Genomic DNA, 20,946 nt, shown 5'->3' with positions numbered 1-20,946 from the left:
AGGGGGGAGGCCGACTGGCCCTTGCAGGGCGCACCAGGAGGAGGAGTCCTCCTAGTAGGAGTAGGATGATAACCCACAAGTATAGGGGATCAATTGTAGCCTCTTTCGATAAGTAAGAGTGTCGAACCCAACGAGGAGCTAAAGGTAGAACAAATATTCCCTCAAGTTCTATCGACCACCGATACAACTCTACGCACGCTTGATGTTCGCTTTACCTAGAACAAGTATTAAACTAGAAGTACTTTGTAGGTGTCGTTGGATAGGTTTGCAAGAATATAAAGAGCACGTAAATAAAAACTAGGGGCTGTTTAGATAAAGACACAATAAAGTTAGTATAGCGAGTGTGGAAAAGTGGTGGTAGGAGTTGCGAAATTGTCCCTAAGCAATTGACTACTTTACTAGACCGATAGCAAGTTTTATGTGGGAGAGGCCACTGCTAGCATGTCATCCCTGACTTGGAATTCTATGCACTTATGATTGGAACCACTGTTCAAGAATTCGGCGAATAAATCAGTTAACGGGCTAGTTAACCTCTACTCGCTAGGTGCCCGACTCGAATAGTGCCTATTCGTGGTGTTAACTGCCCAAGCCGATTAATGGGCCTGTCAGGCCGAGTAATCGGTTGTCAGACCGATTAGTCACCTTGACCAGTTAACAGGTGGAAACCAAAGCCCAATATTTTGGCCCGCTCAGCCCCCTCCCGCTCCTACCTCCTACATTAGCTAGGTTTTGGCTCCTAGCGCCCCTCCCACTCCTTTTCCCATCCAGCCCCGATCTGGCTGGCGGGTGGCAGGTCCTCGCCAGCGCCCGGTCAAGTAGCTCCGCCGCTGCATGCTACAGTAGCCCTACCGGACGCCGCTAGCCTACCTGCTCCTCCTTCCCTTCCATCCGCCGGACTCCTTCACCCGTGGGCTCCTCCCAATCTCTATCCCGGCGGCTGGTCGCCATCTGCTCCCGACTGCCTGCTGCCGTCCCTGCCTCCCTTCTCCTCCATGGCTTCACCGGTGAGCAAGGTAACATATTCTTCCCCTCTCAGTCTCTGTAGCCATTGTGGTCCCATACATCATTGATTGAATTTCCAATTGCATACAACCATACAGTAAGATGTGTGAGTGTGATCACTGATCAATATGTATGAGTCCTGATGATCTATTTGGGGAGTAGATGTAATGTAAGTATGTAACTAATTAAGATTAGTAGATGGATGGGTTGTTCCAACTAAATTCTGTGGACACTCACTCCAATTACAGTAAATTAGTAGACGGATGGATGGATTGTTAAGCATCAAGCCATGTATGCCTGTCTATTATAGTAATTATTGATGTGTTAAAATGTTAATGCAGAAACACTCTAATTATAGCAATGAACTAATAATCCATGGATATTCTTCTTACCGTATATTAAATATTAATTGTGGGATGATCTGTACATTAAGAACTCGTTGTTTAGTAAGTTAGGTATAGGTTATATTAATTTTGGGCGGATCTGTACATGCAATAGTTGCCTAGCTGGGATTTCTTATGCTACCATAGACATACTCCAAAGTCCTAACAAATCTGATTTTCTATGGTATGATCTGTAGACTATAGATTAATTATTTAATACTACAGATCGCTCATTGATACTTATTATGTTTGCTCATTCCATATATTTGTAGGGGTCTACGGTTGCCTCTAACGCTGCAAGTTCTCATACTCTCAAAAGAAATTCAGATGACATGGGGTGGGAGTTTGCAACCTTGATCAATCCTTTAGATCTACAGCGAGTGAAGTGCAAGTTGTGTGGAAAGGAGATGGGTGGAGGCGTCAATAGGATGAAGCAACATATTGGGCAGGTAAAGGGGAGCGTGAAAAGTTGCAATATGGCCACACCGGATCAGCAGAAAAGGTGTAAGGATGCTTATGAGGAACCACAAAAGAAGAAGAAGCTGAAAGAAAAACATGATGAAGAAGTACGTGCTGAGGTTGTCATTCAAGTTGATGATGACAAGAATGAGGAAGAGCTTCATGCAATTGGAGAAGGTGAAGCTCGCAAGTCAGGACCTATTGATAAATATGTGATGCCAATTGATCCTTCCATTCCATTGAAGAAGTTCCAACAGAACAAAAATGATGCAATTGATAAGGAGAAAGCTTACAGGGTAGGGCAATATTTGGCTAGATGGATGTACAAGAAAAATATTCCTTTCAATGCTGTCAATGATGATGACTTCAAGCAGTTTTGTGAAGCCCTTGGTCGGTTTGGTTCTAAATGGAAGCCACCTTCCCAATATATGCTCCAAGAGAAGATGTTGCTGCAAGAGGTGGAAAGAACAAAGGATTTGATGCAGCCACACGAGCTTGAGAGGGTGGAAACCGGGTGCTCTATCATGACCGATGCTTGGACTGACAAGAAAAGAAGTATAATGAATTTGTGCGTGCATTGCAAGTTAGGGACCGCCTTCCTTGAATCAAAGGAGGCGTCGGCGGATGCACACACAAGTCTATACATCTTCAATTATGTAGTTGAGTGCATTGAGAAAATTGGTATGATTTTTGAAGTCTCAAGTTTACTTTCATTGATTGATTTTCATAATGTTGTAGGTGCTGATTTTGAGATTTTCCATCTTGTAGGTGCTGAAAATGTTGTGCAAGTGGTCACGGACAATGCTTCCAACAACATGGGAGCAAAGGAGATGCTCAAAGGAAAATGGCCAAAGATCTTTTGGAGCTCATGTGCAACTCACACCCTCAATTTGATGGTAGAAGCAGTTGGGAAGCTGAAGCAATTTGGCCCTACAATCACCAAAGCTAAGCAAATGACAATTTTTCTTTATGCACATCATAAAACATTGTCCTTGATGAGGTCTTTCACGAAAAAAAGAGACATTGTTAGACCGGGGGTGACACGATTTGCTTCGGCATTTCTTACGTTGCAAAGTTTGGTTTCTAAAAAGAAAGAACTAAGGGCAATGGTTTGTAGTGATGAATGGGAAGCATGCAAGCACACAAAAACGGTGAAAGGCAAGGCGGCCAACGCCACAATAATGAGTAGGGGCTTTTGGAAAAATGTATCACTTTGCATCAAGGTATGTTTATGGGGGCTGTTTGCATCTAGTCATATGTTGGGGTGTTTGCATCTATGTATTTCTACGTTGGGGCTGTTTGCATCTAGTCAAGTAGTCATACTTGTAGTTGTAACTTGTGCATTTCTAATGTTGGGGCTGTTTGAACGTGCTTACATGACTAATTTGATCATTTTTTATGTTACCTTGCAAGGTTTTTGAGCCATTGGTGAAGGTGCTTCGGTTGGCTGATGGGGATGGTCCATCTATGGCCTCTATGTATGGAGAACTAATAAGTGCAAAAAGGGAAATCAAGGTTGCTGTTGAAAATTCAGAAAAAGACTATTTGGTGATCACTAATGCCATGAATACCAAGATGAGTGGGAGGCTGGATTCTCCATTGCACATGGCAGCATACATCTTGAATCCCAAATATAGTTATGCTGACCCGAGCATCTTTACGGATGTGGAGGTAGTGGCTGCGCTTATGGAAGTCATGGAGACATTTTATCATGATGATGACATGAAGAAAAATAAGGTGTTTAACATTGACTTCACCAAGTTTAAAAAGAAAGAGGGTATGTTTGGGAAGGTGGCTGCATTGAAAGCAATGGAGAATAACAATTTCGATGCCGGTAAGCATGTTCTCAAAGTAAATAAAACTTATTATGACATTTATGAAATTGTGGGCTGATTGCATGTTATTTCACTTGTCTCAAATTGTAGGTGATTGGTGGTCAACTTATGGATTACAAACTCCCACATTGCAACACATGGCCATAAGGATACTCAACTTGACCACAATTTCATCCGGATGTGAAAGAAATTGGAGCACTTTTGAAATGGTAACTCTTAGACTTCTCACAATTAGTCAAATCTGAATATTCTTCTCACAATTAGTCAAATCTGAATATTCTTCTCACAATTTATTTCATGAGGCTTCCATTTTCACTTTGTAGGTAGATGCAAAGAGGAGAAATAAACTAGATGTGGCCCGTAGAGACAATCTAGTTTATATCCAATTCAATGGAAGGATGATTGATAAAAGAAATAAGTTATCCTCTTCTAGTGATGTTCTTCTTGGTGAAGATGCGTCACGAGCACAAGATTGGATATGCGAAGATGCATACATTGATGATGAGTTTGATCCCACTACGGGGGTGCCATACAACATCATTGATGAAGCAATGGAGGAAAGCGAACCTACAGAGCTTCATAGGAGTGCACGAGTTAGAGAACTCCATGAAGTTGAAGAATACGTTGAGGCTGATGATGATGATGATGAATCTGATCATGGGGTAGATATGGAGGATGATGAGATCGATTACGAGTCCGATGATGATGGGGTGATGGCAACCAAAGATGATGATGATGATGAGCCCCCGCAGCCTTGAGCCATTCATTGCAAACTTATTTTGCTTGCTATTTGTGTGCCCGAACCTTATGTTCTTAATCCTTATTACCTTGATACCTATTTCTATGTGTGTGGCCGAACCTTGTTAGCATGTTACTTATTTGGCTATTTCTATCTATATAGCTGAACTTATCTGGACCTTGTTACCTATTCGTCTTGTGAACCTTATTATGAATTATATTCGCTATTCCCTATTTGTGTGGCTACTATTTATCTTTACATGTGGATGCATATTGTGTGGCTGCCATTTATTTTGTATTCCCTATTTGTGTGGCTGACATTTATATTGACATGTTGGATTGCATACTGTGTGGCTGCATATTTAATTATTTATCTTGATATGTTGGATGCATATTGTTTGTTATTTCCTATATCCAGGTTAATAATTTTACCTCTTGTGATTTTGTTTATGATTTTTATTTTCATGTGCCTATAGTACCATATTTTGCTATATCATATAGCTAGGAGCATTGGAGTGTGGTACAATACATAATTTTTTGGATATATGTTGCTAAATTCCTATTTAATCTACCGATTAATGTTCGACCGATTAATCCAGTTAATAGGCCGATTCACCGATTAATCGTTACTCCTAAGCCGACCGAGCAGTTACCAGTTACCGAGTTCCTCAACATTGATTGGAACTATTAGCAAGCATCCACAACTACTAACGTTCATTAAGGTAAAACCCAACCATAGCAATAAGATATATTGGTCAACCTTCAATCCCATATGCATCAATTTCTATGCTAGGTTGAAGCTTCTGTCACTCTTGTCCTCCAATACATAGTCCTATCAACATAGAACTAACCCTATGGTGTGATCCACACGTGCGCTCATATGATGGGCACCAAAGGACAGCAACATAACCACAAGCAAATTAAATAAATCATAGTAATTCACCAATCACCGATAGGACAACGAAAATCTACTCAGACATCATAGGATGGCAACACATCATTGGATAATAATATGAAGCATAAAGCACCATGTTCAAGTAGAGGGTACAGCGGGTTGCGGGAGAGTGGACCGCTGTAGATAGAGGGGGGAAGGTGATGGAGATGTTGGTGAAGATGGCAGAGGTGTTGGTGTAGATTGCGGTGATGATGATGGCCCCCGGCGGCGTTCCAGCGCCACCGGAAGAGAGGGGGAGAGGGCCCCCTCCTTCTTCTTTTCCCTTAACCTTCTCCCTAGATGGGAGAAGGGTTTCCCCTTTGGTCCATGGCCTCCATGGCATGGGAGGGGCGAGAGCCCTTCCGATATTGGATCTGTCTCTCTGCCTCTCTCTGTTTCTGCATTCTCTAGGATTCTTCCCTTTCACCGTTTCTTATATATCCGGAGATCCGTAACTCCGATTGGATTGAAACCTTCGCCCCGATTTTTCTCCAATAATTAGCTTTCTTGCGGCCAAAGAAGAGCAGCAACCGCTTTACGGGGGGGCCACGAGGGTCAGGGGCGCGCCCCCTGCCTTGTGGCCCCCTCGGGCACCGTCTCGCATTGATTCTTTTTCCATATTTCACAAATATTCCAAAAATATTCTCCGTCCATTTTTATTCCGTTTGGACTCCGTTTGATATGGATTTTCTACGAAACAAAAAACATGCAACAAACAGGAACTCGCACTGGGCACTGGATCAATATGTTAGTCCCCAAAAATAGTATAAAAAGTTACCAAAATTATATGAAAGTTGTATAATATTGGCATGGAACAATAAAAAATTATAGATACGACGGAGACGTATCAGCATCCCCAAGCTTAATTCCTGCTCTTCCTCGAGTAGGTAAATGATAAAAAAGATAATTTTTGATGTGGAATGCTACCTAGCATAATCTTGATCACATATCTAATCATGGCATGAATATTAAGACACGAGTGATTCAAAGCAATAGTCTATCATTTGACATTAAGACAATAATACTTCAAGCATACTAACCGAGCAATTATGTCTTATCAAAATAACATAGCCAAAGAAAGCTCATCCCTACAAAATCATATAGTCTGGCTATGCTCCATCTTCACCACATGAAGCATTCAAATCATGCATAACCTCGATGACAAGCCGAGCAATTGGTTCATACTTTTTAACGCGCTTCAGCCTTTTCAACCCTCACGCAATACATGAGCGCAAGCCATGGACATAGCACTATGGGTGGAATAGAATATGATGATGGAGGTTTGTGTGAAGAAGACAAAAAGGAAGAAAGTCTCACATCGACGCGGTTAATCAACGGGCTATAGAGATGCCCATCAATTGGTGTCAATGCGAGGAGTAGGGATTGCTATGCAACGGATGCACTAGAGCTATAAGTGTATGAAAGCTCAAACTGAAACTAAGTGGGTGTGCATCCAACTTGCTTTCTCATGAAGACCTCGGGCATTTGAGGAAGCCCATCATCGGAATATACAAGCCAAGTTCTATAATGAAAATTCCCACTAGTATATGAAAGTGATAACTCAAGAGACTCTCTATATGAAGAACATGGTGCTACTCTGAAGCACAAGTGTGGTAAAAGGATAGTAACATTGCCCCTTCTCTCTTTTCTCTCATTTTTTTATTTTTTTTCTTTTTTTTCTTTTTTTCTTTTTGATGGGATTCTTTGGCCACTTTATTTTATTTGGGCTTCTTTGGCCTCTTTTATTTATTTTTAAATTCCAGAGTCTCATCCCGACTTGTGGGGGAATCATAGTCTCCATCATCCTTTCCTGACTTGGGCAATGCTCTAATAATGATGATCATCACACTTTTATTTACTTACAACTCAATATTACAACTCGATACTAGAACAAAGATATGACTCTATATGAATGCTTCCGGCGGTGTACCGGGATGTGCAATGATCTAGCATAGCAATGACATCAAAAACGGACAAGCCATGAAAACATCATGCTAGCTATCTTACGATCATGCAAAGCAATATGACAATAAATGCTCAAGTCATGTATATGATGATGGAAGTAAGTTGCATGGCAATATATCTCGGAATGGCTATGGGAATGCCATGATAGGTAGGTATGGTAGCTGTTTTGAGGAAGATATAAGGAGGCTTATGTGTGATAGAGCGTATCGTATCACGGGGTTTGGATGCACCGGCGAAGTTTGCACCAACTCTCGAGGTGAGAAAGGGCAATGCACGGTACCGAAGAGGCTAGCAAGGATGGAAGGGTGAGAGTGCGCATAATCCATGGACTCACATTAGTCATAAAGAATTCATATACTTATTGCAAAATTTTATTAGCCCTCGAGGAAAAGTACTACTACGCATGCCCTAGGGGGATAGATTGGTAGGAAAAGACCATCGCTCGTCCCCGACCGCCACTCATAAGGAAGACAATCAATAAATACCTCATGCTCCAACTTCGTTACATAATGGTTCACCATACGTGCATGCTACGGGACTTGCAAACCTCAACACAAGTATTTCTCAATTTCACAATTACTCAACTAGCATGACTCTAATATCACCACCTTTATATCGCAAAACTATTGCAAGGAATCAAGCATATCATATTCAGTGATCTACAAGTTTTATGCAGGATTTTATGAGTAACCATGTGAATGACCAATTCCTGTCAACTCGATCTCTAAATAGATATAAGTGAAGCAAGAGAGTTTAATTATTTCTACAAAAGATATGCCCATGTCTAACAAATATAAGTGAAGCAAAAGAGCATTCTACAATTGGCGGTTTTCTATGTGAAGAGAAACAGGCAATCCAAACTTCAAATGATATAAGCGAAGCACATGAAGCATTCTATAAAGCCATACTCAAAAGATTTAAGTGAAGTGCAATGAGCATTCTATAAATCAACCAACGACTATCTCATACCAGCATGGTGCATAAAAGAAAAGTGAAAACTAAATGCAAAAGACGCTCCAAGATTGCACATATCGCATGAACGAAATGAATCCGAAAACATACCGATACTTGATGAAGAAAGATGGGATGCCTTCCGGGGCATCCCCAAGCTTAGACGCTTGAGTATCCTTGAATATTTACTTGGGGTGCCTTGGGCATCCTCAAGCTTGAGCTCTTGCCTCTCCTTATTCTCCTCACATCGAGACCTCCTTGATCTTCGAACACTTCATCCACACAAAACTCAACAGAAAGCTCGGTAAGATCCGTTAGTATAATAAAGCAAATCACTACTCTAAGTACTGTTGCAAACCAATTCATATTTTTTTTCATTTTAGCTAATGTAATATAACTTTTCCATGGCTTAATCCACTGATATAAATCGATAGTTTCATCAAAACAAGCAAACTATGCATCAAAAACAAAATCTGTCTAAAATAGAACAGTCTGTAATAATCTGAACATTCACCATACCTATGGTACTCCACAAATTCTACAAAAATTAGGAAAAATAAAAAAATTATAAGAAGATAGTGAAAAAAGTTTCAGAACTGTTTGACGTTCCAGTAGAAAATGTAAAATCGCACACTACAGCCAAAGTTTCTGTCCTGCACCGTACAAACCAACAAGTAATCTAAAACATCCTAAAGGCAAACCTTGGCACATTATTTTTATTTTTAAACTTTATAAAAGCACACAACATAAATAAATGACTCTCTAAAACTTCCGGGTTGTCTCCCTGGCAGCGCTTTCTTTAAAGCCATTAAGCTAGGCATATAGTGCTCAAGTAATGGATCCACCCGGATCCCAAGGTATATCAAAGCCAATTTGAATCAACAATGATTTTTAATTTAGTAGTGAGCACAAAGTAACATATATCATGCAACAACGAAGTCTAAATCTATTCCTATGCATAGGCATGTCATAAAAGAACAATTCATGCACACATAGTAAAGGCCAATGCATAGTATAAACAGTTTCTTAGAAAAAATCGTGTGGGAAACATAGAGAGGTGGAGATATAGTTCCTCTCTCATAATAATTGCAAGTAGGAGCAGCAAGCACATGCATATTATATCTATCAAAATCATCATGTGTAATAGTAAAACGCAACCCATCAATATAATCCTTAACAAGAGTAAACTTCTCCAATATAGTGTAGTTGGGAGAATTCAAAAAGATAATAGGACTATCATGCGTGAGTGCAATAGCAACAATTTCATGTTTAACATAAGGAACTATAGAAAGTTCATCTCCATAAGCATAATTCATATGTAACATCCCAAATTTTCAATTTAGAATGTTATACATTAGATCATCATGCATATCATATTTTATTTTGCTTTTGGTTTTGATCCTAGAAAATCATAAGCAACTCAAGGACCCACGGAGAGAGTTGGGGATTTCGTTATTTACATATTTGAGTTTTCTCAAATTTTGTAAACGGGATCATTTGATTTTATTTATTTTATCAACAATTATTTCTATTACAAAAATATGAGAGAGGGAATAAAATGACTTTCCCAAAATATAGAAATATTGAGGATTTAATAAAAAAAATCAAATAAGATTTATTTCAGAGTTTTTTTGGTATTTTTATTTGAATTTAGGAAAAATGCGTGTTTTTCAAAATTGCCTTTAGGGCCCAAATAAATGTTCACTTTATCGGGCTTGATTTTAGAAGCCTGGGAAAATTTATTTCGGGATTTTTGGAGTCCGTTTAGTATTTTTTTCCGAGCGGAATTATTAAAAAAAATCAGCGGAACCGACTATGGGCTGTACTCGGCCAGGACTCCCATGGCTGAGGCCTTTATAAGGCGCTGCCCCGGGGCCCGAGAGCCCAGCCGCCCCAGCCCCCAAACCCTAGCCGCCCCAGCCCCAGCCCCGCCGCCGCCGCCAGCCGCCGATCCGCCGGAGCCGCGCGTCGCCCGAGGTTCGCCGCCCTCGAAATCCGTGCTGTTTTAAAAAAAATTCTGTTCGTCGTTTTTCTTTTTCGTCGGATTTTTCCGCGGTTATTTTCTGATCGCGATTTCTGATCCGATTTTTGTTTTAGTATAACTTTTCGCTTGTTTATCGGAATCAGGCGATTCAAGCGCCTGGAGTTTCGTCTCGAAACCCTCTTTCCGAATAATCAACTTAAACAAGTTTTTGCTACTGTAAAATTTGACTTAGATCCAGATTACTAGAACGAAATTGTTTTCTTTCGCCGTTTGATTTCTTTTGCTTCGTTCGATTTGATTCTTTTGGAAACCAGGGTTCTTAAGTTGAACTTTCTGGTTAGATCTTCTATTTGAGTTTTACCCGTGCATTAGATGAGTACTTATTGTATGCTTGTTGTTTGTCTGCGATAGAATACCCGGAGTGCACCGCCTGTTACTTTGAATCTCTAGGTTTCGCGGATCATCAGCAAGGCAAGTAACACTTTGATCATACCTTTTTCTACAACCCAGTTTTATTGCATTAGATCAATCCTCACACATTGCATGATTAGGATCTAATTAAATTGTGGGATGGGAAGTAGATGAGGTAGTACCTATTACCTGTTTATTATCAAACCTTTGGGAGTTACTTCTATGTTTGCTTATTATGCCATGCTATGCTAGTAGACGTGGATTGGGTGAGTGAAATCCATGACAGATGTGAGATTGATAATTAATGGTTTATCTAAGGTGGCAACTTAAACACACATCTGGGTGGATTGAGGCACCTGGTTTCTAGGACTTGCCTGTTTTTCTTTTGGACCACCACCCAGGCTCAAAGGGATCATGAGATTATTCATACTAGAAACTTCCGTGTGCAGCCACAAGCCATTATGGGCTCTGGCATAGTTGACTAAGTTGTGTGAACTCTTACAGTGGTAGACTAGAAGATGTAGGGGATGTAGGTGGTACGGTCTACCCGATCGTATGGTGCTAGCGCTTCTGAAAGACTATGTCTCGGTCATCCGTTTCTCAAACACCCTGTAGTGCGAGAAACCAAACGGAGGCGATCGAGTCTTGTGGGGAAAAGTGCGCAAACCTCTGCAGAGTGTAATAAACTAATCATGATTAGCCGTGTCCCCGGTTATGGACATCTTGAGTATCTAGTACTTGGATTTTCATGTGAATCTCAACATGTTACTCTAAAATTAATTTTGTTGGGTTAATGATGATGCTTAATTGGGATTGAGAATGCTATCAACCATTCTCAATGTTTAACAACCACCATGATAGTAATTAAATTTATTCCTTTGAAGTAGGGAAAAATTGGCTTTATGCAAAAACTGTAACCATAGAGCTTTCCACCAGCCAAATATGCATATAGTATAGCTGTTGCATTCCATTACTCTCTATGTGTTACCTTGCCGGCATATTCCATGTGCTGACCCGTTTTCGGGCTGCAATGTTAATGTTGCAGACTTTTCAGACGACGATTAAGGTGTTTTAGGTCGTGGTCCTATACTCAGTGATGCCGTTGGAGTTGATGGACTCACCTATCTTCCAAGCCTTCCGCTGTTATCGTTATTAGATGGCCTTAAGCCATATTTATTGTAATAAGTTCTCTTTTGAGACACTCGATGTAATAAGTGTGTGATTGCTACTCTGCTATAAATCCTCCGAGTACTGTGTGGTGTCAGCATTACTGATCCAGGGATGACACGGGAGCACATAGATCAGACTGTTTGAGGTCTGGTCGCTACAGAGATGGTATCAGAGCACACGCTGACTGTAGGACACGACCACTAAGCTAAAGACCTAGATCACTACTCACTCCCTTCTCTTCTGACCTCCCATCTTTTCTACTCTTTAGGATGGCCGATGCAAGGAACAAGTTCACCCAACCAGATGAAGATACACCCTTTGGATGCCACTTGAAGGAAGTCACTAGGTACCTGAACATAGGAATACCAAGCTTCACGGGAACCTACAACGCCACTTTACCTGAAGAAGAGTGCTGGATGATTCAAGTTCAAGTTCTAGGAAGGACGTTCATGCCAGTCACTGAGCCCATAGAGTTTTCTTTTGATGCACCAACTTGGAGTCTAGGAAAGAGTATGGCAGCTCACATCGCCATGGGACACATTGGAGAAGTCTACCGCAAGGATCTCAAGGATACTATCTACCAGATTTGTGGGCGCCGAGATGAACACTGGGAGATGATCAGCACCAGGAAAGATAGATCAATTGCAGCTTTTATTCAGGAGTTAAATCAGCACATTTGACGACAGGAGAATCAGATGTGCGCCGACATGATAGATCTGAAGAAGGCTAAGACTAGAATCAAGGAACTGGAGGAAGAACTCAAGGCTACACGTGAAGATTATGAAGAAGAAATTGAAGTATTGGTGGATAAGAATGCCGACCTAACTATGAAGCTAGCAATATTTACGGGAGGCCTGACACCAGTAGATGAAGACGAAGAACCCAAGGAGATTAGCCCAGAAGACTACATCATCATTGACGGCACCGACTCGGAAGCAGATAGTAGCGATGATGACTATGTTGATGAAGCAGGAGCAGATATCATGGAGTCTACAACCGTAGAATATTTCTAGTAGACCACCTCATCAGTAGTAGTAGTCCACCATGTAAATATAGTAGTCCGAGCACTTTGCGATAGTTAGATCGATTGTATGCCTTGTTTGTTTGACTGAAGTGAATTGTTTGCTTTTGCCTCATGTGCATATGGGTAGTGTTTTCTCTTTAGACCCCCTCTATTATTATATCTCGTCTTTTCTAAACCCTCAGATGCCTCCGAGACGAGACCCCGGATTTGCCTTTCCGCCGGAACTCACCCAGTTGATCCAGCAGCAGAACACCTTGATGCAGTTGCTAGTTCAGAATCAGAATCAGGGAAACAACAACAACAACCCACCACCACCACCACCACCTGTTGACCACTTAGCCTGTTTTCTTAGGCTGAATCCGCCGATGTTTTCCAGCAGCACCGAGCCGATAGTAGCAGATGATTGGCTCCGCAAGATAGCTAGGGAGTTGACCACAGCAGGATGCACAAATGCGGAGAAGGTTAAGTTTGCCGCACATCAGTTGGAAGGACCCGCAACATCCTGGTGGGAGAATTTCACAACCACCTTCCCAGTCGACACTGTCACATGGGACCAGTTTCAGCAGGCTTTCCGTACTGCCCATGTTCAGCAAGAGCAATGGCCATGAAGAAGCGTGAGTTTCGTAACTTGCGCCAAGGAGGACGGACAGTTGGCCAGTATGTGGAGGAGTTTAGTAAGCTAGCACGTTATGCCCCAGATGACGTTGCTACGGATGCAGCTAAGCAGGAGAAATTCCTGGAAGGACTGAATGATGAGTTGAGTATGCAGTTGATGGTAGCCACCTTCAACAACTACCAGGAGTTGGTAGATCGTGCTCTTATGATTGAAGGGAAGCAGCAGCAAATTGAGAACCGCAAGAGGAAGTATGGACAAGGAAAGTATAATTCAGGAGCTCAGCAGAAGCCACGTTTTACCCCTAGGCCGGGAGGACATTTTCAGCATACCCATGGAGTAGGTAGCTTGCACAATCACAATGGCACCAAGAATGGTAATGGGAATGGAGGAAGCAATGGACAGAACCGCAACACCCCATCAACCCCAGCCAAGAGGGACTTGAGCCACGTCACTTGCTATAAGTGTTCGAAGCCAGGACATTATGCAAATGAATGTCCTGAAGGCCAAAATGGCAATGGAAGTTCTGGGAAGAAGCCGAACCCTTTCAACAGGAGACAGGTGAACCACGTTAGCGTGGAGGAGGTTGAAGCTCAGCCCGATGCAGTAATAGGTAAGTTTTTGGTTAAGTCATTTACTGCACTCGTTCTTTTTGATACTGGTGCATCGCATTCATACATCTCAAGGGGATTTGTGGATAAGTATAACCTACCAACCCAAGCCCTTAGGTCACCCATGTTAGTAACCTCGCCAGGAGCAGAGTATGTGGCTAGTCTATGGTGTGATCGGTTACCATTAAGGATTTGTAACTATGTTTTTCCCTCAGACCTAGTAGTATTGGAATCTCAAGGATTGGATGTGATATTAGGCATGGATTGGTTATCAAAGTATGAAGGGAATATTGAGTGTGCTAGTAAGTCAATTTTTCTTACCACACCAGAAGGGAGAAGGATCAAGTATGTATCCCGGCATGTGCCAAAGAGGACCCAAGTAAATTGCCTAACAGGAGTTGTGCAGGAGGAAGTACCAGTGGTAAAGGATTTCCCTGATGTATTTCCCGAAGAGTTGCCAGGCATGCCACCGGATAGAGACATTGAGTTTTTGATTGAGCTTTTGCCAGGCATTGGGCCAATATCAAAGAGACCATATAGGATGCCAGCAAAGGATTTGGTGGAAATTAAGAAGCAGATTAAGGAGTTACTGGATAAGGGATATATTCGCCCAAGTTCTTCGCCTTGGGGATAGCCAGTACTTCTAGTGGAGAAGAAGGATGGATCATTAAGGATGGTTGTTGATTATCGAGGATTGAACGAAGTAACGATCAAGAACAAGTACCCACTACCAATGATCAACGATCTGTTTGATCGATTGCAAGGAGCTAAAGTGTTTTCCAAGATCGATTTGCGATCAGGATACCACCAGTTGAAGATTCGAGAACATGATATTCCGAAGACAGCTTTTACTACCAGGTATGGGCTGTATGAGTATACCGTTATGTCATTTGGTCTGACTAACGCGCCTGCCTATTTTATGAATATGATGAACAAAGTGTTTATGGAGTTTTTGGATAAGTTCGTCGTAGTGTTCATTGATGATATTCTGGTATATTCGAAGAATGAAGAGGAGCATAAGGAGCATTTGCGTTTGGTACTTGGAAAGCTCAGAGAACACCAATTATATGCCAAGTTCAGCAAATGTGAGTTTTGGTTGAAGGAAGTAGGATTCCTCGGACACGTTATATCCGGAGAAGGTATAGCAGTAGATCCCGCTAAAGTTGAAACCGTGACCAAGTGGGAAGCCCCAACTACCGTTGGAGAGATCCGGAGTTTTCTTGGACTCGCAGGATACTACCGGAGGTTTATTGAGAATTTCTCAAAGATTGCGAAGCCTATGACGGAGTTGTTGAAGAAGGATACTAAGTTCAAATGGACTGAGGAGTGTGAGGCAAGTTTTCAGGAATTGAAGAACCGTTTGGTTACCTCACCAGTGTTGATTTTGCCAGATCAAACCAAGGATTATGAGGTGTATTGCGACGCTTCACGTCGAGGACTTGGAGCAGTGCTTATGCAGGAAGGGAAAGTTGTTTCATATGCCTCAAGACAACTGAAGCCCCATGAGTTGAATTATGCCACGCATGATTTGGAGTTAGCAGCCATAGTGCATGCATTGAAGACATGGAGACATTTCCTCATTGGAAACCATTGTGAGGTGTACACGGATCATAAGAGTTTGAAGTACATTTTCACACAGAAGGAGTTGAACCTCAGACAAAGGAGATGGTTGGAGCTCATCAAGGATTATGATATGAGATTGCATTATCATCCCGGGAAGGCTAATGTAGTAGCTGATGCATTAAGCCGCAAGAGCCATGTCAATACGTTAATGACGGGAGAAATACCCAAGGAGTTAGCAGAAAATCTTCGTGAACTATGTGTGGAAATAGTTCCGAGAGGCTATGTAGCAGCGTTGGAAATCCAGTCAACTTTGATGGATAGAATCAGAGAGGCTCAGAAATCTGACAAGGAGATTGCTTCTATAAAAGAGAAAATGAGCCAAGGAAAAGCTAAAGGATTTCTTGAGGATGAGCACGACACCCTATGGTTTGAAGACCGTGTTTACGTGCCCAATGACCCGGAGATCAGAAAGTTGATTCTGCAAGAGGCACATGATTCACCGTATTCGATTCACCCAGGAAATACCAAGATGTATTTGGATTTGAAGGATATTTTCTGGTGGACCGGAATGAAGAAGGATATTGCGGAGTATGTAGCAGTTTGTGACGTATGTCAGAGAGTAAAGGCAGAGCATCAGAAGCCAGCAGGATTGTTACAACCATTGCCGATACCCGAATGGAAGTGGGATAAGCTAGGAATGGATTTTATCACGGGATTACTAAGGACTCGTTCAGGCTGTGACTCGATTTGGGTTGTAGTTGATCGATTGACGAAGGTAGCTCATTTCATCCCAGTAAAGACCACTTTCACCAGTGCTAAGTTGGCGAAGATATACATGACCAGGATCGTATGTTTGCATGGAGTTCCGAGGAGTACCGTATCAGATAGAGGAACCCAGTTTACCTCAAACTTCTGGAAGCAGTTGCATGAGACTTTGGGTACTAGGCTAGAATTTAGTACAGCTTTTCATCCGCACACAGATGGACAGACCGAGAGAGTCAATCAGATTTTGGAGGATATGTTGAGAGCTTGTGCGCTAGATTATGGATCTAGTTGGGACGATAATTTGCCATATGCAGAGTTCTCTTACAATAATAGCTATCAGACCAGTTTGAAGATGGCCCCTTTCGAAGCTCTATACGGAAGGAGGTGCAGGACACCGTTGTCGTGGGACGAAGTTGGAGACCGCCAGTTGTTTGGACCAGACTTGATTAAGGAGTCTGAACAGAAGGTGGAGTTGATTCGCGATAGGCTCAAGGTAGCCCAATCCAGGCAGAAGAGCTACGCAGATTCTAAACGCAAGGAGACAGTTTACGAAGTCGGAGACAGAGCTTATCTTCGAGTATCCCCACTTCGAGGGATTAAGCGCTTTGGAGTTAAGGGGAAGTTAGCGCCACGATTTGTAGGGCCATATCGAGTTTTGGAGCGTATGGGAGAAGTGTCCTACAAGTTGGAATTGCCAGAAGGATTGACAGGAGTTCATGATGTGTTCCACGTTTCTCAGTTGAAGAAGTGTCACGCGGAGATGACCGACATACCTTTGAGAGACACATTGCCATTAGAAGCAATTCAGTTGGATAACAATTTGACCTATGAGGAGAAACTAGTCAAGATTCTCGAGTTTGCCATCCGAGTCACTCGCAGCAAGGTTATCAAGTTTTGCAAAGTTCAGTGGAGCCACCACACGGAGGATGAAGCCACCTGGGAGCGAGAGGAAGATTTGCTCAAGGACCACCCTCACCTATTTTCTAGCCAACCCGAATCTCGAGGGCGAGATTCATCTTAAGGGGGGTAGGTTTGTAACATCCCAAATTTTCAATTTGGAATGTTATACATTAGATCATCATGCATATCATATTTTATTTTGCTTTTGGTTTTGATCCTAGAAAATCCTAAGCAACTCAAGGACCCACGGAGAGAGTTGGGGATTTCATTATTTACATATTTGAGTTTTCTCAAATTTTGTAAACAGGATCATTTAATTTTATTTATTTTATCATCAATTATTTCTATTACAAAAATATGAGAGAGGGAATAAAATGACTTTCCCAAAATATAGAAATATTGAGGATTTAATAAAAAAATCAAATAATATTTATTTCGGAGTTTTTTTGGTGTTTTTATTTGAATTTAGGAAAAATGCGTGTTTTTCAAAATTGCATTTAGGGCCCAAATAAATGTTCACTTTATCGGGCTTGATTTTAGAAGCCCGGGAAAATTTATTTCGGGATTTTTGGAGTCCGTTTAGTATTTCTTTTTATTTTTTTTTTCTTCCGAGCGGAATTATTAAAAAAAACAGCGGAACCGACTATGGGCCATACTCGGCCAGGACTCCCCTGGCCGGGGCCTTTATAAGGCGCTGCCCCGGGGCCCGCGAGCCCAGCCGCCCTAGCCCCCAAACCCTAGCCGCCCCAGCCCTAGCCCCGCCGCCGCCGCCGCCGCCAGCCGCCGCCGCCGCCGATCCGCCGGAGCCGCGCGTCGCCCGAGGTTCGCCGCCCTCGAAATCCGTGCTGTTTTAAAAAAAAATCTATTCATCGTTTTTCTTTTTCGTCGGATTTTTCCGCGGTTATTTTCTGATCGCGATTTCTGATCCAATTTTCGTTTTAGTATAACTTTTCGCTCGTTTATCGGAATCAGGCGATTCAAGTGCCTGGAGTTTCGTCTCGAAACCCTCTTTCCGAATAATCAACTTAAACAAGTTTTTGCTACTGTAAAATTTGACTTAGATCCAGATTACTAGAACGAAGTTGTTTTCTTTCGCCGTTTGATTTCTTTTGCTTCGTTCGATTTGATTCTTTTGCAAACCAGGGTTCTTAAGTTGAACTTTCTGGTTAGATCTTCTATTTGAGTTTTAGCCGTGCATTAGATGAGTACTTATTGTATGCTTGTTGTTTGTCTATGATAGAATACCCGGAGTGCGCCGCCTGTTACTTTGAATCTCTAAGTTTCACGGATCATCAGCAAGGCAAGTAACACTTTGATCATACCTTTTTCTACAACCTAGTTTTATTGCATTAGATCAATCCTCACACATTGCATGATTAGGATCTAATTAAATTGTGGGATGGGAAGTAGATGAGGTAGTACCTATTACCTGTTTATTATCAAACCTTTAGGAGTTACTTCTACGTTTGCTTATTATGCCATGCTATGCTAGTAGACGTGGAAATGGTGAGTGAAATGCATGACAGATGTGAGATTGATAATTAATGGTTTATCTAAGGTGGCAACTTAAACACACATCTGGGTGGATTGAGGCACCTGGTTTCCAGGACTTGCCTGTTTTTCTTTTGGACCGCCACCCAGGCTCAAAGGGATCATGAGATTATTCATAGTAGAAACTTCCGTGTGCAGCCACAAGCCATTATGGGCTCTGGCATAGTTGACTAAGTTGGGCGAACTCTTACAGTGGTAGACTAGCAGATGTAGGGGATGTAGGTGGTACGGTCTACCCGATCGTAAGGTGCTAGCACTTCTGAAAGACTATGTCTCGGTCATCCGTTTCTCAAACACCCTGTAGTGCGAGAAACCAAACGGAGGCGATCGAGTCTTGTGGGGAAAAGTGCGCAAACCTCTGCAGAGTGTAATAAACTAATCATGATTAGCCGTGTCCCCGGTTATGGACATCTTGAGTATCTAGTACTTGGATTTTCATGTGAATCTCAACATGTTACTCTAAAATTAATTTTGTTGGGTTAATGATGATGCTTAATTGGGATTGAGAATGCTGTCAACCATTCTTAATGTTTAACAACCACCATGATAGTAATTAAATTTATTCCTTTGAAGTAGGGAAAAATTGGCTTTATGCAAAAACTGTAACCATAGAGCTTTCCACCAGCCAAATATGCATATAGTATAGCTGTTGCATTCCATTACTCTCTATGTGTTACCTTGCCAGCATATTCCATGTGCTGACCCGTTTTCGGGCTGCAACGTTAATGTTGCAGACTTTTCAGACGACGATTAAGGAGTTTTAGGTCGTGGTCCTATACTCAGTGATGCCGTTGGAGTTGATGGACTCACCTATCTTCCAAGCCTTCCGCTGTTATCGTTATTAGATGGCCTTAAGCCATATTTATTGTAATAAGTTCTCTTTTGAGACACTCGATGTAATAAGTGTGTGATTGCTACTCTGCTATAAATCCTCCGAGTACTATGTGGTGTCAACATTACTAATCCAGGGATGACACCGGAGCACAGAGATCAGACTGTTTGAGGTCTGGTCGCTACATCATATTGGCATCTTGGCCACAAGCATAGCAAGAATCATCAAAAAGGGATATTTCAAAAGAATCAACGGGATCATAACAATCATCATAGCATTCATCCTTCGTAAGCACGAAGGGAAATTAAACAATGTATGAGTTGAAGAGTTACTCTCATTAGAAGGTAGGAACGGGTGATCAATCCGCTCTTCCTCCTCATCTTTTTCATCCAATGAGCTCACAATGTCATTAGTTTGAGCATACCAATGCAACGTATGAATTTGATCCCATAATATTTTCCCTTTTTGAGTCAAGTGATAATCCCTAAAGTATTCACGTTGATCCAACGTGTCTCCCATTACATAATTGAATGGGGTTTTCTCAGTATTATCAAAGTAGTACATAATATTTTTCACATAACCAGCATCGAGGGTTTTAGGAGGTTCCCCATCTCCATGAGTAGTAGGTACACCTAATTTTTTTGGTATTTCGTGTTCCATATCCATAACTAAAGATAGAGAACAACAAATAAAAATTACTCAGTGATAAAGCAAACAAGCACACACGAGAATATTCACCCCACGCTATGACTCCCCGGCAACGCCGCCAGAAAAAGGTCTTGATAACCCACAAGTATAGGGGATCAATTGTAGCCTCTTTCGATAAGTAAGATTGTCGAACCCAACGAGGAGCTAAAGGTAGAACAAATATTCCCTCAAGTTCTATCGAGCACCGGTACAACTCTACGCACGCTTCATGTTCGCTTTACCTAGAACAAGTATAAAACTAGACGTACTTTGTAGGTGCTGTTGGATAGGTTTGCAAGAATATAAAGAGCACGTAAATAAAAACTAGGGGCTGTTTAGATAAAGACACAATAAAGTTAGTATAGCGAGTGTGGAAAACTGATGGTAGGAGTTGCGAAATTGTCCCTAAGCAATTGACTACTTTACTAGACCGATAGCAAGTTTTATGTGGGAGAGGCCACTGCTAGCATGTCATCCCTGACTTGGAATTCTATGCACTTATGATTGGAACTATTAGCAAGCATCCGCAACTACTAACATTCATTAAGGTAAAACCCAACCATAGCAT

The 20,946-nt window shown here is 41.8% G+C and overlaps 1 protein-coding gene across 1 annotated transcript; it reads left to right on the top strand.

Moving 5' to 3' along the window:
• Positions 1-732: 732 nt before the first annotated feature.
• Positions 733-4,622, top strand: LOC125550665 (uncharacterized). Its single transcript, XM_048713712.2, has 6 exons — positions 733-1,013; positions 1,658-2,525; positions 2,613-3,067; positions 3,258-3,678; positions 3,770-3,888; positions 4,003-4,622. The coding sequence occupies exons 1-6, from the start codon at positions 993-995 to the stop codon at positions 4,435-4,437; spliced, it is 2,319 nt and encodes a 772-aa protein (XP_048569669.2). The 5' UTR covers positions 733-992; the 3' UTR covers positions 4,438-4,622.
• The last annotated feature ends 16,324 nt before the right edge of the window (positions 4,623-20,946 follow it).

Source organism: Triticum urartu, chromosome 4A (assembly GCF_056163025.1).
Source record: "Triticum urartu cultivar PI428250 chromosome 4A, HENAU_Tu73, whole genome shotgun sequence".
NCBI classification, from domain to species: domain Eukaryota; kingdom Viridiplantae; phylum Streptophyta; class Magnoliopsida; order Poales; family Poaceae; genus Triticum; species Triticum urartu.
Note: the sequence above shows the minus strand (reverse complement) of the source record. Positions and strands in the feature narration are given on the sequence as shown.